This window comes from Rhinatrema bivittatum, chromosome 5 (genome assembly GCF_901001135.1).
Source record: "Rhinatrema bivittatum chromosome 5, aRhiBiv1.1, whole genome shotgun sequence".
NCBI lineage: Eukaryota > Metazoa > Chordata > Amphibia > Gymnophiona > Rhinatrematidae > Rhinatrema > Rhinatrema bivittatum.
In genome coordinates, this window is record NC_042619.1 from 318,239,107 (window position 1) to 318,260,753 (window position 21,647).

Sequence of the window (21,647 nt, forward strand, 5' to 3'; positions counted from 1 at the left end):
AGAAGGAAGGATCTTTCCGGCCCATCTTGGACCTCAAGAACGTCAACCGTCATCTGCGGGTTCTACACTTCCACATGGAAACTCCTCGCTCCGTAATAATGGCAGTACAACCGGGAGAGTTTCTAACCTCCCTGGACCTCCCAAAACCTACCTATATCCCAGTCCATCAGGATCACCAGCACTTCCTGTGCCTTGCGATACTGGGTCACCATTACCAGTTCCAAGCGCTACCCTTCAGTGTAGCAACCACCCCCAAAACATTCACCAAAATCATGGTAGTTGTGATGGCAACACTGAGGAAGGAAGGGATCTTGGTACACCCTTACCTGGATGATTGGCTAATCTGGGCAAAGTCTTCGGAAGAGAGCCGACAGGTGACCAGCAGAGTCAAGAGCCTACTGCAGGAACTCGGTTGGGGCTTGAACACGGGCAAGAGCAGTCTGCAGCCCTCTCAATCACTAGAGTACCTGGGGGCGCGTTTCGACACCAAACAGAACAAAGTCTTCCTCCCCCGAGGAGAAGGAAACTGATGGAACAATTACGACGATTGATGACCAGTGAACGCCCCAAGGTATGGGACTATCTTCAAGTCCTTGGCCTCATGGCATCAACCCTAGAAGTTGTCCCTTGGGCAAGGAGCCCATATACGACCGCTCCAGTGCTCCTTACTGTCACGATGGAACCCACAGACCCAGGACTACTCAATTCATCTGCAACTACCAGCAGAGGTACGTAAGCTCCAGTGGTGGAATCAAAAAGACCAACTAAGCAGAGGAGTAAGCCTATCCCCAGCGAACTGGATCTTGCTCACCACGGATGCGAGCCTGCGGAATGGAACATAAAAGCGCCTGGAAGCTCGAGCAGTCAACTAGCGTGCCTGCAATTCAGCCACAGACAGCCACAGCCACAGACTCCGAGGCAAAGCAATTTGAGTAATGCCAGACAACGTGACAATGGTTGCTTACATCAACCGCCAGGGAGGAACTAAGAGCCAGCAGGTGCCTCTGGAGATAGACTCTCTCCTGTAGATAAACCTACAAGGGATCTCAGCCTCCCACATCGCAGGAAAAGACAACATCTCAGCAGACTTCCTCAACAGAGAGAGCCTGGACCCGGGGGAATGGACGCTGTTGACCACAGCCTTCCAATTGATAGTAAATCACTGGGTCCTCCCAGCCATGGACCTATTGGCCACCCATCTCAGTGCCCAAGACCCAGGCTCTTCAGCCACAGATGAGAGCCGCAATCCCAAGGAATTGACGTTCTCGTCCAGACTTGGCCAGAGGAAGACTTACTATACACCTTCCCCCCCCCCCCCCCCCCCCCCCATGGACACTATTAGGCAGGGTCATCTGCAAGATAGAACATCACAGGGGACTAGTTCTACTAGTGGCCCCGGATTGGCCAAGATGACCATGGTACGCAGACATGCAAAGACTCCTTGCAGGGAACCCTCTGTGCCTACCTCCAAGCAGGGCCCGAATCTCCACAAAAATACATCTCTATTCTCTCACGGTCTGGCCGTTGAGAGGACTTGCCTGAAGAAGCACGGTTACTCAAAGGCCATGATTGACACCCTGCTCTGAGCACGCAAGTTCTCCACATCCCTGTCATAAATACAGATCTGGAGAGTATTCGAAGCTTGGTGCGAGGACTGTGGGATTCTCCTGCGGACAGCCAAGATTCCCATGATTCTGGAGTTCCTACAGGGTGGTATGAAGAAGGGTTTGTCACTCAACTCCCTTAAGGTCCAAGTAGCCACACTGGCCTGCTTCAGAGCAGAAGAGGACGGTATCCAATTATCAACCCATCCGGACTTGACCCGCTTCCTGAAAGGGGTTAAACAACTCAGACCACCCCTAAAGTGGCCAGTGCATCTATGGAATCTCAATATAGTATTATTCTTCCTAGCTGGGGCCTCCTTCAGACCAACACGCGGTCTGTCACTACGCCTCTTAACATTGAAAACGGAATTCCTGGTGGCCGTGAAGCTGAGGGGTAGCCCACCAGCATCGGGCACCTTGAGGGACAATCCCTGAGAGAAAAAACACAAAAAAATTGAAAAATCGCTAGGAAACAAAGAAGACTGAGAAAGCTCAGGAAGAATGAGATCCGCCCCTTCTGACATCACCACGCTCAGCATTCGAGCCGGTAAACGACGCCGGTCCACCAGGCAGTGAAGCTGAGGGGCAGCCCACCAGCATCGGGCATCTTGAGAGACAAGCCCCCCCGACGTCAGCACATCCCACCTCAGACCGTTAAACGGTGCCATGCCATCGGGTGCCTGCGCACAGGGGAGGCCACCCACCACCACCAGGCACCCTGCAACGCCTCTCAGAGAAGAAAAAAAAAAAAAGAGAAACATCGCTTCAGGAACTGAGAAGGAAGGGAGAAGAGAGATCCCCGATCGGGGGACCCACCCCCCGACGTCAGCACAGCCCGCTTCAGACTGTTAAATGGCGCCATGCCATCGGGCGCCCGCGCACAGGGGAGGCCACCACCACCACTGGGCACCCTACAGCACCTCTCAGAGAAGAAAAAAAAAAAGAGAAACATCGCTTCAGGAACTGAGAAGGGAGAAGAGAGATCCCCGATCAGGGGACCCGCCCCCCCAACATCAGCACAGCCCGCCTCAGACCGTTAAACGGCGCCATGCCATCAGGCGTCGCAACAAAGGGGTGTACTCCCCTTTGTGCACCCCTTAGTGCAATCCGGAGTGCTAGATTTATTTAGAAACTTAAAATCTGTGCAAAAATGTCTCTCTATGTTATTTTAACATGTCTGTAACCTTCCCATGTTTGTAAACCGTTATGATGGCTTTATTTGGAAGCCGAATGACGGTATATAAAACCTGATAAATAAATAAAATAAAATAAAAATCCCTGAGAGAAAAAACACAAAAAAATTGAAAAATCTCCAGGAAACAAAGAAGATTGAGAGAGCTCAGGGAGAATGAGATCCGCCCCCTCTGAAGTCACCACGCTCAGCGTTCGAGCCGGTAAATGACGCCGTTCCTCCAGGCAGTGAAGCTGAGGGGCAGCCCACCAGCATCGGGCACCTTGAGGGACAATCCCTGAGAGAGAAAACACAAAAAAATTGAAAAATCGCCAGGAAACAAAGAAGATTGAGAGAGCTCAGGGAGAGTGAGATCTGCCCCCTCTGACATCACCACGCTCAGCGTTCGAGCCGGTAAACGACGCCAGTCCACCAGGTGTCGTTCGCCGGGCATCACGCGCCAAAGGGGCGCAACAAAGGGGCTCTCCCTTTTGTGCACCCCTTCGTGCAAACCTTTGTGCTTCTTTTAAAACATTTTTATTTGTTTCCTTTGTTAATTAACCTTTATTAAAGTTGTTTAGCTTTTCGCCTTGTTAACAATTGTTTCGTTATAGATGTTCAGTGTATTAGTCTGAGGAATCATATTTCCTGCTTATTCTGTTTCATTGTAAACCGGCATGATTTGCATTTGATGCAAGAATATCAGTATATAAAAGTTAAAAATAAATAAATATGTTCAGCTCATCACATCTGCGAACTACAGGCTCTATCCTGTCGGGGATGGTTCCTTAGGTTCACACCTGGAACCATACAACTGCGCACTGTCCCCTCCTTCCTTCCGAAAGTGGTTTCCGAGTTTCACTTGAACCAAGCAATCTCACTACCAGCTCTGGATGAACATAAGGACTCAGAAGTCTCACGCCTTCTTCGCCACCTGAATGTCAGCAGACTCCTGGTGCGATACCTGGAAAGATCGGAACTGATGTGCAAAACGGATCGCTTGTTCTTCACAGTGGGAAGAAACAAGGAGAAGCGGCCTCATGGGCGACCATAGCCCACAGGATCAAAGAAGTAATCAAGGCAGGCTACATAGAGGCAGGAAAGCCCTTACCTCTACAGGTTAAGGCTCATTCTACGAGGGCCCAGGCAGTCTCCTGGGCAGAAACCAAGCTGCTGTTGCCCGCCGAGATCTGTCGGGCAGCAACGTGGTCCTCCATACACACCTTCTCCAGGTTCTACCACCTGGTTGTTCAGGCCCGGGAAGACGCAGCCTTTGCAAGGGCAGTATTAAGTGGGCCACGGGCAGCCTCCCACCCTGTCCGGGAGTAGCATTTGTACATCCCATTGGTCCTGAGTCCATCTGGCTACACACTAGGAAATGGAGAAATTACTTACCTGATAATTTCATTTTCCTTAGTATAGACAGATGGACTCAGCATCCCACCCATGGCTGTCTCGGAAAAGGAGAACCTCGGATAACAAACCTCGAGACTAAGCAAATTCGGGTAAGCCGCGGCCTACCCCTAGTTCAAGACACCCACAGTTTGTCCGATGTCAGCGTTAATTGGTTGAGTGCACTGGCGGTCTCCAGTTTGGAAATTAGTTGAACCAGTTCAAGTTTTACTCAAGTTTAATCAAGTTATTTAAGCAAAGATATATCCACAGTAGTTTTTCGAAGAGAATACTGAAGAGCTGAGGTTATTGCAGGGGTATATCTAGAGTGACGTCAGCTTTGAAATCTGACTCAGTCTTCTATCTGCTAGCAGAAGAGCACAATACCCATTGGTCCTGAGTCCATCTGTTTACACTAAGGAAAACAAAATTATCAGGCAAGTAATTTCTCCATTCAATGTGGTCATGTTCAGTTAGCCTCAGAGCAGTGAAGATGCAGGTTTCACTCTCCCTGGTGAGGCCTCCCAGCCTCATTATGAACTTTATTTTTGAAAAGGTTCCTCTCTGTGCAGTCCCTGCCAGAGGGATATCCCTCCTATTTTTTGCAGTGAGACAGAGTTTTGCTGGATTCCTGTAGGAACTCCTGTGAAGGGACTGAAGGCCTGTGAGCCTCACTCTACTCCCTAGGTGAGGCAAGCACCAGTGACAGTACCCACAATGTGAGATTTTTGATGTCCAAGATGTATCCTGATTTTTTCCAGAAGGTATGGCTGCTTAAACCTTGCACCGTTTGGAGAAGGCTCCTCGCAGACACAAAGGACAAGGACTAAAGGCCTTGTGAGCCCTAATCTACTCCCTAGATGGGGGCAAGCACCAGTGACAGTGAAGCAGCAGTCACCAAGAGAATTTTACAGAAAGCAAGTTTGGGATATTGTTTTGTGGGGAGGGTTTTTGACCCACCCTTCCTCAATAGGGTTCCAGGGCTGGGATAGCCTGGTTCTCAATTCCTAAGACTTCTCCTGCATGAGAAGTCACCGACACCAAGACTGAGGAGAAGGATCGAGACACATGGAGTTCCCAATCTGATTTCCACCCCATGGGAGCAGAACAGGCTGAGTGACTATGAATAAACTGGACTCGGGTAGGAATGTTTTTGAGAGGACCCATCCAATAGGATTCCTGTTTGGCCCACTGGGAAAGCTTTGTGCCCTTTAAAATCACCATGGGAAGCTTTTCCCAGATAACTGAGATAAAGGACACCTACCCAGAAAAGAAAAAATCAACTTTGTACATCAGTCAGCTGTAAATTCACCTTTATGAAAAAATGGACTTTCATTTAAATGTTAAAGAATCAGTAAACTTTTAATTAAACACCCAGAGCCTACTCGTCCTGCCTGGTTTGTCTCCGCATCTCACCCCTTTGGGATGCAGCAGACACAGAAAGGAAAACACCCACTTCCCCCCACAAAAAGGATGCTCCCTGGGGACAGAGAGACATGTAGGGGAGGAGTGCTTACCAGATGCATGCCCCAAAGAATACAAATAAGTTTGTGTGCCCTTGGGGCTTAAACCCCCCCCAAGCAAGGGTTACACTAATATAACTTGTGTATATTCATTGCACATCCTGAAAACTAGACTGCCAAGATGGTCCTCAAGGAGCAGGTATAGAACCACTGGTTTGGTGCAGGGGTCCTCAACTCCAGTCCTTGAGGGCCAGAAGCAGAGTATGGGTTTCAGGATAACCAATGTGTGCAACCTATCATCTTGTTCTTAGACCAGGACTTTTCAAACCTATCCTGGTGACACCACGGCTAGTTGAGTTTTCAGAATATTCGCGATGGTTAAGTCCTGAGATAAATTTGCATACATGGGAGATCAGTGTATGCAAATTTACCACATGCATATAAATTAGGAACATCCTGAAAACCCAACTGGCTGTGGGATCACCAGAACAGCTTTGAAAGCCCTGCCTTACGGGCCGATTCAGTAAAAACGCGGGAGAGCGGACGAACGCCCGCTCTCTCCCGGCGCGCGCACTGGCCCCTCGCCGGTGCGCGCGATTCAGTACGCTAATTAGGTGGTGCGGTAGAAACGGGCAAAAGGAGGCGCTAGGGACACTAGCGCGTCCCTAGCGCCTCCTTTTGACCCGGAGCGGCGGCTGTCAGCGGTTCTCGAGCCCGCTGATAGCCACGGGCTCTGAAACCGGACGCCGGCAAAATTGAGCGTCCGGTTTTCAGCCCAACAACTGCCGGCCCAATTTAAATTTTTTTTTTTTTTTTTTTTTTACTTTTTCCACTCTTCAGGACCTCCGACTTAATATCGCTATGATATTAAGTCGGAGGGTGCACAGAAAAGCAGTTTTTACTGCCTTTCTGTGCACTTCCCCAGCGCTGGCAGAAATTAACGCCTAGCTTTGGGTAGGCGCTAATTTCTTAAAGTAAAATGTGCGGCTTGGCTGCACGTTTTACTTACTGTATCCTGCGGGCATACCTAATAGGGCCATCAACATGCATTCAGAATATTCGCGATGATTATGTCCTGAGAGAAATTTGCATACATGGGAGATCAGTATATGCAGTATATGCATTTGCATGTTGAGGGTGCTATTAGGTTCGGCGGGTTGGACGCGCGTTTTCCGCCCCTTACTGAATAAGGGGTAAAGGAAAACGCGGTCCAAGGGCAGGTTAACAGTATGCTCCGTCGGAGTGCACTGTACTGAATCGGCCTGTTAGATAGTATGTATGCAGATACAACTCAGTATTCTTGTTGAATATCCTGACATGCACACCTGTCTGCAGCCCTCACTCAGAACCCCTGGTCTAGAGGTTAGAACATTGAACTGTGAGTCAGGAGACAGCTTGTGCTGTGATTTCAAGAAGCTCTGCTCCATCACCGACTCTCTTTATGACCCTGGCTAAGTCATTTTATCTCTTGTTTTTTAAATTCTCTCAACTGTATTTGCTTAAAATGAATAGCACTGTTTCTTCTCTCCTCACTCTTTTTGGAAGCTGTCAGATAGGTAAGATGCCAAAACTGATAGACAGACTTTCCACTCCAGAGGCAGCTGCCTGTATTTTTCTGAAGCACCCTGGGAGCCTGTTTACATAAAGAGCAATGTATACATACAAAATATTAGTATTGCTAACTGCTGCAGACAGCCTACATGGTACTCTCCATCACATATCTGTCATTCACTCATGTCTCTCTGGATATTTGGAGTTGTAAACCCAGTCATTGGGAGCTTTAAAGCAGTGGTTCCAAATCTGTCCTACTGAGCCTACCAATCGGGTTTTCAGGATATTCATAATGATTATGCATATGCTGAGTCTCCATTGTGTGCAGATATATCTCATGCATATTCATTAAGGATATCCTGAAAATCTGACTGGCTGTGGGGTCAGTAGAACAGAGAGGGAAACACTACACCAGAGCACCCAGTCTCCCCCCCCCCCCCAACTAATTGAAAAAAGTAGCAGGCTGTAGCAACATCAGGCCACTCTCTCCAAGATATTTAAATTCCGATCTGGCTCAGGTAACTCTGACAGCCACGTTGGTAGCGTATTCTACCAGTGTGGCTGTCAGAGCCACGCTGGATGCAGACTGGGAGCACTGTATGATTCTACAGGTTCTTGGCATGGTCTCTAGGGTTTTGTGGGAGAGGGTCCAGCTGGGTTGAGAGGAGGCTAGTAGGGGTTCCTAAGTCTGGGGAGAGGAAGAGGGAGCTCAGAGCCAGATTTGAATTTAGATATCCTGGAGGAGGGATTGAACACTAAGCCCCAAATATAGTTTCATTTATTTCAGGGGGTTGCCTGCTATTTTTTAATTATTATTTTTACTTAACTATCTATATGCTGGGTATAGCCTGTTAAGGTTTGTTATCCTGGTATGTACTCGTATACATTTAAACCTAACTGGCTATATTCTTTTTTATTATTATTATTATTATTTTATATTTATTCAGTTTCACATCATTTAAGACAAAAATATGTCACTGTAAATTGAGGCCATATTATATTTTCAAATATAGAAAAAGAAAAGAAAAGGGACTTACTGTATAAAACTAAATATTTAACTGGCCTTACATTGATACACAGAAATATAAACTACAATAAACTGAGCCCCCAGGTCCTGGGCTTCCTAGCGCATAGCAAGAAACGTATTCTTACGATCTTGCGTAGATCTGGTGAAATCCGGATGGATCCAAACCTTCTGCCCATATTACAATATATTCCTTTTTCTAAGAAAAAGTATGAAATCACAAACTTGAGGAAAAATAAAGCTAACAAACATTGTCCCACTGCTCACCACTTGACTTTCTCCCAAATTTTCCAGTATAGTAGTTAAATCAGAACTCACATCAGCAGGGTGAAAACTCCCCGAAGATAAACCTTCTCTCTTCTCAGTAGACGTGAAGTACATTTTAGCAATAGGCAGAGATGCTTCAAGGGGAATTTTCAAGATCTCCAGCATGTATTTTTTAAACTGCTCCAGTAGTGAAACAAGATTTAGGCTTGGAAAATTCAGTACTCTCAAGTTTAATCATCTAATGGCATTTTCTATATTCTCCAACTTCTTTGTATGCATCGAGTCTCCCTGGATTAGGCCAGACTGAACACACTGCATCTGGGTGACCCACTGATCCAAATGTTCCAATTTCTCCTTTTGCAAGGAAATTGAAGACTCAGTAATTAGCATATGCCTGTGGATATCCACAGTAGCAGAAATGAGCAGATAGACTTTTCCAAGGAGACCAGGGCCATCCAAACAGAGCCTAGTGTTGTTACCCAGGGTTTAATCAAATTTACCTTGTGGATAAGGCTAACCATCCCTTCTTCACTGGGAGATCCAAACCCTTCATGGTTCCCATCAAGTTCCTCTCCGGGTGCACGTGTAGAAGCCAGGACAGGCAAGCTCCCTTGTGCCATCTCCTCCTCCAAGGTTCGCCGTTCTTCTGGCAGGTGGAAATGCTCTGTAGGACTTCCTGTCCCGTTGCAGGGTTGGGGTCCACCCCAGAAACTGTCTTTGGTCCTGATGCCAATTCCATCTGTCCCCTGCAACAGCACAAACTCACCAATGAGTCGCGGCATGGCGGAGAAGGGTTCGTTGAAGCTCCAGGGCTCAAAGATGTTTGCAGGTCCAGCAGTGCTGCTGCCGCTCACTCAACAACAGTAACCACAATGGAATCGGCACCTGGAGAAAAACTGGATGTTGGGGTAAGGAACCCAACTATCCATTGCTGTACTGGGCCAGAGAAGAGGGTAACCTCTTATTCTCCCTTTTCTCTTAGTGTGAGGCATTTTTGGGGCAATAGAAAAAGCAGCAAGGATGGAGTTCCAACAAGCCATGTCTTTACTCAGACATCATCTTGACCCTAAGTAACTGGCTACATTCTGACTATAGCCGATCTAGTCAGTGGGAAACATGTCCCGCTGAATATAATCATCTAAAGCTATCTGGTTAACTTTAACCAGATCACCGGCCTACTGAATATGAACTTCATAGTTCTGATTGGTCCTAAGAAAAGTAGAACTACATCTTCTTGCACAAAATGGGGGCAAAATCAAGAATGGGTCAGCCTGACAAAGTTGTCTTGAAAAAGTTGGCGACCCTGTTTCTGACCATTTGTCAATTTCTCCTCGTATATTTATGAAATTCAGCTGGAAATGCATTTTAGAAAAGGCCTATGGTATATATTATGTACAGGCAGAATGAGTAAGGCAGAGCAATATTTCTGGTCTGTTTTTCAGTCACATTGGCAGGGATGATTTTGGAAGGAGATTTTTAGTCTGTCCTGGATGTAGATCTGCACACCAATGCACTGCAGTACTTGCATTCCTTCCATTGGCAATCAGTACTACATGTACTACAATTAATTGGGGAGGGGGAGGGATTAAAAAGCCAGGACCAGCCAACAGTTGCCGTACAGAACTGGGTCACATCATACCTGTGCCATTACTTTGGTTCTGTGAAATTTGTAGATGTGCAAAAAAAAAAATAAATACTGGAATAAATTATCCTGGATAGAACAAGCTATACCCCAAGCCAGCCTGGAATCACTTTTCCTGCAGAAGGAGGGCTCTCAGAGTCATATGGGTCCCAAACAACGCTGAAATTATTTAAGGTTGTGATACAGCGCATGAAGAAAAATTCTGCTGGCCACATATCGCCAGATTTTTGACCCTTTACACAGCTCTAGGAAATTTGCAGAAAAGAGGCCATGCAAAGAGGTGGATATTCAAACATTTAGATGTTTTCTTTTGAATATCCACCTCTTTACATGGATAAGACGTGTCTGGCTAGCTTACAAGGGATATTCAGCAGCATGGCTATGCTGCTAAATATCTCCCCAAAAACAGCTAGTTAGCCGGAAAAGTCTTAATCAGCTAACTTTAGACCTGCTATTGAGCAGATTTAACTTATCCAGTTAACTGGATTAGTTTAAATATCACTATATATCCAGATAAGCAGGATAAGTAACTCCTCCTCGAAATGCCCATTTCCCACCCACCACTTAGCCAGATAACTACTTACCCAGATAAGTGGTGGCCATTAAACAAGGCCGGATACCCAGCTGCTGCCTCTTGACTAGATAAGTCCTTACTTATCTGGCTAATTGGCACTGAATATCGACCTTTCTTTTTATTTATTTATTTTTTTGCAATGGAAATGGGCAAACTTGATAATACTGCCCCCTATGGAAAGTACAGTTTACTTATTAATTGTGGCTATGGAGAGGACATTAAGACTAAATAAATCTAGCACTTGCATGTAGTGGTTCATAAATATCCAGGAGCACATGCTATTAGTTCTTTGCATGAGGCCTACAAATATATAAAACCGAAACCTGTCTGGCATACATCAAAAGATGCTTGTTTGAGATATAGAAACACCTAGCATGTTAGGGTTAGCATGCTGCATGTATAGCACAGATTAGGTGTCTTTTTTCCTTCTCTCCTTTCCTCATCAGCCAATGTAGTTTGAGTCAGGTTCTAGTTGGTGGCTCCGTCTCTCCCCAGGCCTCTCCGCATTTGTTTAGTTTATTGGTCTCAGCAAGTTCCTTTCTGTGAGACCATAACCATTTGACCCAGCTGCTGCCACCTTCCACCTTCATGTGCCTTCCACCTTCATGTGCCTGACCCTCTCCATTGCTGCCACTGGCCCGAGGACGTCCATCTCATCATAACATGCCGAACAAGCCAAGACCTGCCTGAATCCTACCAGGTCCTGTGCAGCTGCTTTCAGTGGGCAGATATCTACCTGGTCTACGATAATCACATAGAAAGCCCCCACCCTGCCTTTATCATCTCTGTCCATCTGCCTGTACAGGTGCATATGGCATACATGTGTGTGTGTGTGAGTGTGTAGGATAAACAGGACGGAGACTATGACCGAGTTAGCTTATAATGTTATTATATATATATACATAATGTTATTATATATATATATATATATATATAATTATCTGATCTTCATTTTCCTTCTTACTCCAAGTTATTGTTTCCCTGTTACATGTAACTGCTTTTCTGCACTATTGTTCAAATTGTAAAGTTTATTTTAATTGCACCCCTGTTTCTTGTGAACCTGCATGATGGGACTATCGTCTTGAATGTTGGTATATAAAAAAAACTTAAATAAATAAATAAATAGTTCTGAAATCTGCTTCAAATTGAAGAGGCATTTAGTCTTCCTTGTTAGCAAGAACATTTAAAGAAAACAGGTTTCTCAGACCTTGTCAGCTTGTGCTTGCCCTTTCCCCAAGCTATAGCCTTCAGTTTGCGACATCACAGTCTGTTCCTGTGGCCATGGACAGTTATGTCACAAGTCAAGGAGCATAGCTCAAATCAGGGTAAGCAACAGGAGCAGACACATTTTGGTGTAAGACCATATATCTGCTTCTTTTGCTTTTCTGTTTTATATTTTAATTACTAAGCAGGGATCCCAGTATTGCTTTGCCCCTGGAGCCTCCTTCAAGCAACACGGCTACTGAGGCTAGCGTTTTATTGGCTTTATGGCTCTCTCTCCTAATTCCCCCTTTAGATCTCCTGTTTTTTTTTTTTTGTTTTTTTTTTTTAAATCTATTTCCTATATGATCCCTTTGGAGTACAAAAAGGGTACACAATTTAATTTTCAGGTCTGCTTGCTCCATTTTTAAAAGTCTCACCCACTGAGTCCAGGCGTCGGCTTTGCATGCTGTATTTGTATTTTACATAACACGTCGGGCATGCCTGGGATTCTAATATGGGCTCAGCACAGTTATCGCCTCTCCCCATCCCCCTCCCACCCCTCCCCCCCATTTATTTCAGTTTATAACACGGACTGTGCAGGCGGTTGACAACTTTCCTGATATCCTCTGCAATTAAATGGAAATCAGAATGAAAAGAGGACGCTTAAAAGATTTTTCTTTGTTTTAATCAACACCTGAATTATTTTAAAAGGAACCTGTCAGTGCCTCCGCTTTTGTTGTTTCTATTTTATTGCCATGTTGGATTCATTTCTTTTTTTTTTGTTTGTTTGTTTCAAGCAGTAGTCTGACAGAAATCCCAAAGAAATGTGCAGTGGAGCCAGCTCTTATGAAAACTGTAAAATGTATCTAAAACTCCAGAAATATGTATTTATTTATATGCCGCTCAATAACAAAAGTCTCTGAATGGCTCACGCATAATAAAATACATTTCCAAATACATTAAAATAAACAAGAGACAGTTTAACGGATAACATAGGCGATCCCTGTCATGTGAGGTAGCGCTGCTTTAGGTGATGCCCAAGAATGCCAGATGGAACAAATAAGTCTTGAAAGCTTTTCTAAATGGCTCTAGGTCAGGACATACTGTCAACCATAGCTCTGCCGGCAGTGAATTCCACAAATCTGGAGCAGCCACCGAAAAAAGTGCTCTCGCAGGTTTCAGAGAGCCTCACTTGTCCAGCAGCCCTCTCTGTGCTGATCTTAAGGCCCTGAATGGATTATGTTTAAGCAATATTATATTCATCCATGGGAGGGCCTCTGAACTTGTTGTTTTATGGAAAGACAGGTGACCTTGCACTTGACTCTAAACGACACTGGAAGCCAGTGCTTTTCCTTTTTTTTTTTTTTTTTTTTTTAATTTTAAAGCATAGCTGAAATGTGGGCTCTTTTGTTCAGTCCAGCTATGAGCCAAGCGGCCGAATTTTGCAGGAATCGGAGCGCATGTAATGCATTAGCTGATAGACAAGTATAGATGATCTTACAGTACTCCAGGCCTGTCAGTATCAATGCCTGAACTACTGAATGGAAATTATCAGCATTTAGGAGGTGTTTCAAAGGTCTTAATGGCTGCAGCTTATAGTAACCTGCCTGAATCACAGATGCAATTTGAGGGGCCATAGAGAGTTCCAGAGTCCAAAACGACTCCCAGGCTCTTTGCTTTCGTGACGATTGGAATCTTATGAGTCTCAAACATCGAGTAAGAGGGCTTTCGAGGCTCATGCACTGGTTCTAACCGGTTTCTGCAGCAAAATCACTTCAGTTTTTTTCCACAAACCCTACCCCAGAAAAGTAAACTTTTTTCTTCTATCTTTTTTTTTCTTACAGCAAAACTTGGAGAGCAACCTCGCCAACCTTATCAAAAGGAACACTGAGCTGGAAACTCTGTTGGCTAAACTCATCCAGATCTGCCATCACATAGAGGTGAGTGCCCATGCATGAAGTGAGGGCTAAAACCTGAGCCATCTGTGATCACTTGTCAGAAAGAACTCTGTGACCGCTTTAAACAGAATTTCTCTTCCCCCCCACCCCCACCAAAAATCCAAGAAACCAACCCCCAAGAAGGTGATTTTAGAGTGTGTCTGGCCTCCAGGCGCACCTTGTGAATGGTTTCCAGCTGGCCACAAGGAGACAATCCATTTTAAGATTAAAAGCAAAATTAGAACCTAATGTTTGAGCTGGCTGTCCACAGGCAGCATAAAATGAAATTACTAGGATATTCCTGGCCCTGCCAGCTGTGTCACGTTGTCACTGCGACTGCTTCATCTCCAGGCTATAGCAATGGAAAGATCTCATTTAGTTCAGCCAAGTAACGAGTTCTAAACAAATAAATCCAAGCTCTAGCATGGTAGGGTGGGCGGAGTAGGCAGTTCTAGCCCTCGAGTGCCACAAGCCACAATATCCACAATGATTATGTATAAGATGCTTTTGTATGCAACGAGGGGGCAGTACATGCCAATTCATTCCATGCAGATTGTGAGGATATCTTGGAAACCCGACTGACTTGTGGCACTCAAGAACCTGAGTTCCCTACCCCTGCTCTAACAGCTGACTGAACATTTTGGTTAGAATAGGAGTGCAGTAGCAGCCACTGCACAGAAGCCCAAGCCTGGTGGCTCCATTACTTACTGGATGCAGACCAAGAGAGCAAATGTAAAGCTGCTACTGTGTCAGTACTGCACTAGCCCAAAGTCTGTTAAAAATGCAGAAAATAATCAGCACAAAACAACCAGTTGTCCCAACTATTCCACCCATTTCTGCCTGCCTACTGTACTGTCATAGGTTCTATTCAATCTGTGGTCGCCTTCCTTCCTTTCCCCTCCCCCACCAGTAAAGCCCCTTTACATTGGTGGCTTTCATCCTTCCACATCATAAACGAAGCAGCACACTAGCATTGCCACCACCAACCAAAAGAAGCCCAGGAGCAAGATGAGTAGCATGGGCATGGCATTGGGGACAAGCTCAAGACATTTTGTGAACCCGTCAAGGATCATTCAATGGGAAGAAACTTTTGTGGCATTGTTAAACTCAGGTATCCAGGAGCATATCAGGGTTGCAACTTAAATAATAAAATGTATTTATTTATTTTTACAAACTTATATTCCGCCCATCCGCAAATCTCAGCGGAGTACAATGAAAACATCTAGAATAAAATCAGACAATTATACATGGCACAACAGTGCCAGATACCATAAAATGTACACAATACAGTTTTTACAAAACATAACTGAGTGGACACTCAAGAAAACAGGTCAGTCAGGAAAGGCTAAGGTGAACAGGTGAGACTTAAATAGTTTCCTGAAATGGAGCAAATCCTTCTCAGCTCTAATTTCCAGTGGAAGGCTGTACCATAGGGTTGGGCCAGCAATGGAAAAAATACACTTGCAACACTCAGCCAGCTGTGGCTGTTTGCAAGAGAGGAGATTTCTAATAGATGTTGAGAGGTGAAAATGCCACTTACAACAGGGATATTAAAGTTGAAGCTGTCCCATGGACAGATCATTTATTTATTTATTTAGGTTTTTTATATACCGGCATTCATGAACAAGTCACATCATGCTGGTTTACATACAAACAAGGGGTGCAAAGAACAGTAGAACTAAACTGGTGCAAAGGGGAAGCAGTTACAAAAAACCAGGGTGGAATAACTGGGATAGAGAAAGAAGAGGAACAGTGGGGAGTAAAAGAATTGTATGGGGATAAAATAAATAATGAATATTTACAGTCACATTCTTACAGGAGTTGGAGGTTATTATGAGTTGTCCGGATCATAGGTTGATCACTTTTCATTGCTAGTTTAATGAGTATAAAAAAGATTAATTACATGAGTCTTTTGAAAAAGAACTCTGTACTGCTGTTGTGATAAAGATAAATTTAAGGAGGAATGAATGAATTTAAAATCTCATGTCAACATTGATTCAGCTAAGTCCTTTCCTACATCTTTACTAAATGTTTTGGCGACAGTATTGCAAAAGGTTGCCCCATATGGAAGAAAAAACTATAAAATACAAATATGGGAGAGTCCCATGGTTTAATGCTGAACTGAAAACAAAAAGCAGGATAGTGCATGGAGCTGAGCGGAAGTGGCATAGGTCACCTACTATTGAGAATTTGGCCATTTTGGGAGGTATGTACATATATTATAGGGTATGTTTTAGTAGGTTTACGAAAAAAATATTCTTCCTGGTTTTGAGGTTCATTAAATCGTCCACATGAGCTTTTTAATATAGTACATAAGCTCCTGGAGCCACCGGGACAGAAGTCTTTTCAGGGAGAAACAATGGCCTAAGGCTTTGCCAACTATTGTAAGGATAAAGCAGATGTGTGTTTAGTAGAGGATTTAAAAAGTAAAGGGGAGTTGAATAATTTGGAGAGTAATACATACGATATATATTGGAATAAATTTGACGGTGTTTCAAGTATGAAAGTGGAGCATATATTAGAAGATTTCTTTTGTGCTCTGGTTCCTTGTCCAATGTGGGTCTTTGTCATGTTAAAAGAGGACTTTATTGGTGGTTTTACTGAATTGATAAATTGATCTCTTTCTGAAGGTGTTGTACCTAAGAGACTTAGGGGTACATTTTAAAAAACAGCGCGCGTGCGCATTTTTGTTCGCACACCAGGTGCAAACAAAAGTACGCCGGATTTTATAAGATACGCGCTTAGCCTTGCATATTTTATAAAATCCGGGGTCGGCGCGCACAAGGGGGTGCACATTTTGTGCACCTTGCGCGCGCTGCCTGTTCCCTCCGAGGCCGCTCCAAAATTGGAGCGGCCTCGGAGGGAACTTTCCTTCCACCCCCCGCACCTTCCCCTCCCTTCCCCTACCTAACCCACCCCCCCGGCCCTATCTAAATCCCCCCCTTACCGTTATTTTAAAAGTTACGCCTGCTTCTGGCAGGCGTAACTCGCGCGCGCCAGCGGGCTGCTGGCGCGCCATCTCCCAACCTGAGGGCTGTTCCGGAGGCCTCGGCCATGCCCCCGGAACGCCCCCGGGCCGGCACCATGCCCCCCCAGAACGCCCCGAATGTCGTGCCGCCCACCCAACACGCCCCCCTAGCAAAGCCCCGGGACTTATGCGCGCCGCCGAGCCTATGCAAAATGGGCTCGGCACACGCAGGGGCGTTTTAAAAGGGTTACGCGCGTACCTTATGCGCGTAACCCTTTTGAAATCTACCCCTTAGATCTCAAGTTCACCCAGTGTTAAAATAAAGGGTGGTCTATCAAAGGATCAGCCAAGTAGCGACAGTCCTATATGCAATTTATTATCTTTTGGAAAGCTATTAGAAAAGTTAGTTTCTCAATAACTAAAGGATTTCCTGAACTCATGACAAATTTTGCATGAAAACCAATGTGGTTTCAGACAAAAACAGAGTACCGAGACAGTTTCGGTCTCCCTTAATGATTGTTTACTGAAGACATTAGATTCAAGTGGTGATGTAATTGCAGTCTATCTCTACATCTCCTCCGTCTTTGATTCAGTGTATCATACATTATTATTATCAAGGCTGAGAAAGTCATTAAGAGGAGGGGCCTCATGTGGTTTGAATTTCAGATTTTCGTTGGGAACAGGTTAAGATAGATTCTACCTATTCGAATTGGTTTAATGCTGCAATCAGTGTTCCACAGGGTTTAGTTTTATCCCTTGCTCTTTTTAATATTCATTTGTGATCATTATATGTTATATTGGATTAATTTAATGTGTTTTATAAATGATATGCTGAGGATGTACAATTGTATTTTTTAGTGACTGGTGATGTTACAGCAGCTCTCTCAAGGATTTCAGCTTGGTTAATTGCAGTTGGAAAATGGATAATATCTAATGCACTGGTTTTTAATTTTTCTAAGACTGAGGCCGACATATCTAACTACCATACCAGTTAATGGGGATTGTATTATTTTTGTGGAGCAAATAAAAAATTTGGGGTTTTGTTTTCATAGTTCATTGAATTTTATTCCACAGTTGAAATTGGTGCTTTCTCCTAGGACAAGCAGGATGGTGGTCCTCACATGTGGGTGACATCATCCAATGGAGCCCAGCACGGAAAACTATTATCAAAGTTTCTAGAAACTGGCCAGCAGACTGAGCATGCCCTGCCTGCTACTATCTGCGCGTCCATGCGAAGCCCCCCTTCAGTCTCTTCTTTTCCGCGGTGCAGTTGCCTTGCGGTCCATGGAGCTCCAACCTTTTAGAATTGTTTCCTTGATTTCTCGAGTTGCTTTTCAGATCCTTGTCAGGTCCCCCTTTGCGGTCAGTGCCCCCTCGGTACGGTAGGTCCTTTTTCAGCCATTTTCTTCAAGCTTGCGCTCGATTGTGGACTCCACCCCGCAGTGTCCGTCAGTCATCAACTGCACGCCGAGTCTTTTTCATGGCGTCAACCGGTTTCGGTCGGTGCCCCCAGTACCGGCGAACCATGTCCATCAAGGATCCGCATGAGGTTTGCATCCTCTGCCTGGGGGCCTCGCACGATGAATGTGGGTGCCGTCTATGTGATCAGATGACACCTAAAAGGGTGTCAGGCGCGCCTCAACAAAATGGAAAAACTTTTCGGGACCCCAAAATTCTCCACACCTGCATCAAGTCTCTTCAACGCCCAAGGATCGTGGAGAGCTGTCTCAGTCACTATCTCTTGCGATCCCTCTAGCTAGCACCCACAAGGATCTGGGAAAGGAACACCAATCCTCGGTGGTCTCTCCCCTCCCCCAGACCTCGGGGTCATTGATCTCCTCAGCGCCGGGGAAAGACCGGGCTGAGCCCCAGAAGCACTGGCACTGATCACCGTCCCAACACAGTTCCGGAGTGGCATCGGCAGCTGCCAAGCCGCTATTGAAGCGGCACCAGCCCCTGGCGGCCCTATCCTCCGGTGCCCCCGGTAGCCCGATGCATTCCCCACCGATACTGGTGCAGGGCGCCATGCCACCTCGGGGACCCGAGGATGAGCCAGCGACACCTCATCCCCCTCCATCAGTCATGACCACTCAGGACTTCCAGGAGGAGTTGGACTGCAGGGTGCAATCGGTAGTGCTCAAGGCGCTGCAGAGCGTTGAACTGTTGGTGCCACCATCCCCCATACTGGTGCCCAAGCATCCGCCATTGATGTTAGCACCTCTTCTGGAGCATCTGGACATCCTTCTTGTGCCCTAACGACGCAACCGGTGCCCGAGGGGCCTCGATGCCCCCACCAGAGCGATCCCGATCCTCGGATCCTCCAAGGAGGATGAGGCTACCAGGACCGGGCGCCCTCGCCCACAGTTTCCCAAGCCATCACCAGCCCCCCTCCGGCTTACTGTAACCCATAAGGGTTAAAAAAAAAATGTAATTCCATGGATCTCAGGCTGGGAAATGGGTGTAAGGGGAAAAGCAAAGGAGGGAAAAGAAATTAAAAAAAAGAAAAGTGCTAAAAAGAGGTAAGGGGGAATAAAGAGGGAAAGTTTAGGAGTGTATGAATGGAGGTTCTGTATGGATGTGGCTGTCACAGGGTCACTGAGTTTGGGACGGCTGCTGTCGGCATTCCAAGTGTGACACTTAAACAGTGAGTGGGTGGGTAGCCTTGAGAGAGGAAGGTTGTGTATAAGAAGATGTTCTCTCTCAAAGGCATTTTTTTTTTTAGTTTTTTAATGACAGTCTGAGAGTGTAAAGGGGTGAGTGTATGAATGAGAGTCTTAGTTAACAGAGAGCCCCGCGGGAGTTTGGCTCTAGCTTGTGATTGTGATAGGGACTCTTAAAAGGAAAGGAAAAGAATTTTGATGAAGTTTTGTTAGTTTTAAGCTGACAGTGGCTAGTTATTGTAACAAACCTCCTATCTGAACTGGTTGAACTTAACCCTGGCTACTAAGAAAACAGACTACTGTTAAGCTGCTGTTACCGTCTGAATTTAAAAGGAATCATTTAGGAATCTAAGGATCCTACATTGATTTAAAAGGAATTTCTTTAGCCCTAAGAAACTTTTGTAAGAAGTTTGTTGGTTTTGAACTGACAGTGGGCTAATTAATATCCTCTCTGAAGCAGGTTGAATTTAAACCTGGCTGCTAGGAAAACAGGACCTCTGTTAGTTGCTGTAACTGTCTGAAAGTAAAGGAATCATTTAGGAGTCTGAGGATCCTATATTGATTTAAAAGGTATTTCTTAAGCTTTAAGAAATATTGTGAAAGCTGAGGCACAAAAAAAAAAACAAAACAAAAAAAACAACCCGCTATATTTATTTGCCTAAGTGCCTATAATTAAGCCTTTCCATTTTTACTTTCCAAAGAGGGTTTAGTATCTGTATACTATGCTGATGCATAAAGAACACTTTCATCTATTTGGATATTTTTTTTAAGACTGTCTGGTTTAGTTAGAGGGATTATAATTATTCATTTATTTGCTTTAGTTAGATAGTGAAAAAAAATTTTTAGAATAGATAGTTTCTTTTAATTAGTTTTTTTAGATAGGTAGTAGGTGCCTGAGGAACCTGCAGCGGAGAAAACTGGACTCTCTGAAAAGAAGTGCAACCTGGAAAAAAAGGGCCCCAACAGTCTTCAGTTGGTGAGCTCACTAAACCAAAGACAATATAAAAAATTCTTTGTAGAACAAGGAAGAGGAAAATGGACCGGAAAGCATGTTAGAGGTTATGTATAAAGACTGAGAAATTTATGAAAATAAAAAAGAAAGATACATAATTGAAAGGATAGAGGAAGCAAATTTTGTTGTATTTATATTTTTTCTTACTATGTTGTTGAATCTGTTGTATTTGAGATATTTTCAGAAAGTTATGTAACAAACTAAAAGTTTTTTTATAAAGAAGTTATTAGCTCTAACAAAACTATTAGTTTGAGTCTAAGTGGGTTTTTTCCTATGTAATAATTCTTTATTCTTGTAAACCTTGTTGCCCACAGCTAACAACCACCCCTTACATTAAACGGCCAGTTTAGCGACTACTCTAGCGGGGACTTGGGGTGTGAGTTGTTCCCAGGGGGCGGGGTTTACATTATTACGGCCAATGACCCCCTCAATGCCGGGGGACACATTGGTGCCCAGGACTGATACCCCTCATGGCCCTCACCCTCGGCGCCCTGGCACAAGTGAGGAAGAGGGTCCCTATGACCCTTGGAGTGATGACTCCAAAGACTCGTCCTCCGAGTACTTCGACGACCCCCTCTCGGAGCCTTCCCCTCCAGAGGAGCGGCGCCGGTCACCGTCTTTCACGGGGTTTGTCAGAGCTATGGCCTAAGCCATCCCATTTTGGCTCCTCATGGAGGAGGACGCACGTCACAAGATGCTGGAAGTCCTCCAGTTCATTGACGCTCTTAAGGAGATTGTGGCAATTCCGATCCACGATATTTATTAAGGAACTCCTCCTCCACATGTGGGAACACCCATCTCCGTCTCACCAGTTAACTGAAAAGCCGATGCCACCTACCTGGTACAACATGCCCTGGGGTTCGAGAGGAGGCAGCTCCCCCACAGGTCAGTGGTTGTGGAGTCCGCCTTATAAAAGGCCTGGCGTTCCACACCCATGCCTCCACTCCTCTGGGACATGAGCATAGGGAACACGATGCCATAGGAAGAAAAGTTTTCCAAGGCGCCATGCTGGTTGCCCGCATTGTAGCCTACCAACTTTACATGAGTCTGTACAACCGCAATCTCTGGAAGTGAGTCCAGGATTTTGCAGAGGGCCTTCCCCAGCAACAGCAGGATGTGCTTGCCGCCATTGCCTCACTGGGTCTGGAAGCATTGAAACACGAGGTGCGTTCCACCTAC

General features: G+C 45.3%; 1 protein-coding gene across 4 annotated transcripts in view; it reads left to right on the forward strand.

The window, feature by feature from the left end:
* Window positions 1-21,647, forward strand: part of MID1 (midline 1) — a 628,071-nt gene that overhangs the window by 474,672 nt on the left and 131,752 nt on the right. For all 4 annotated transcript variants that reach the window (XM_029604356.1, XM_029604352.1, XM_029604355.1 and 1 more), the window contains exon 3: window positions 13,736-13,831. In XM_029604356.1, the coding sequence (XP_029460216.1) occupies window positions 13,736-13,831 (96 nt within the window). The remainder of the gene's footprint in view (window positions 1-13,735; window positions 13,832-21,647) is intronic.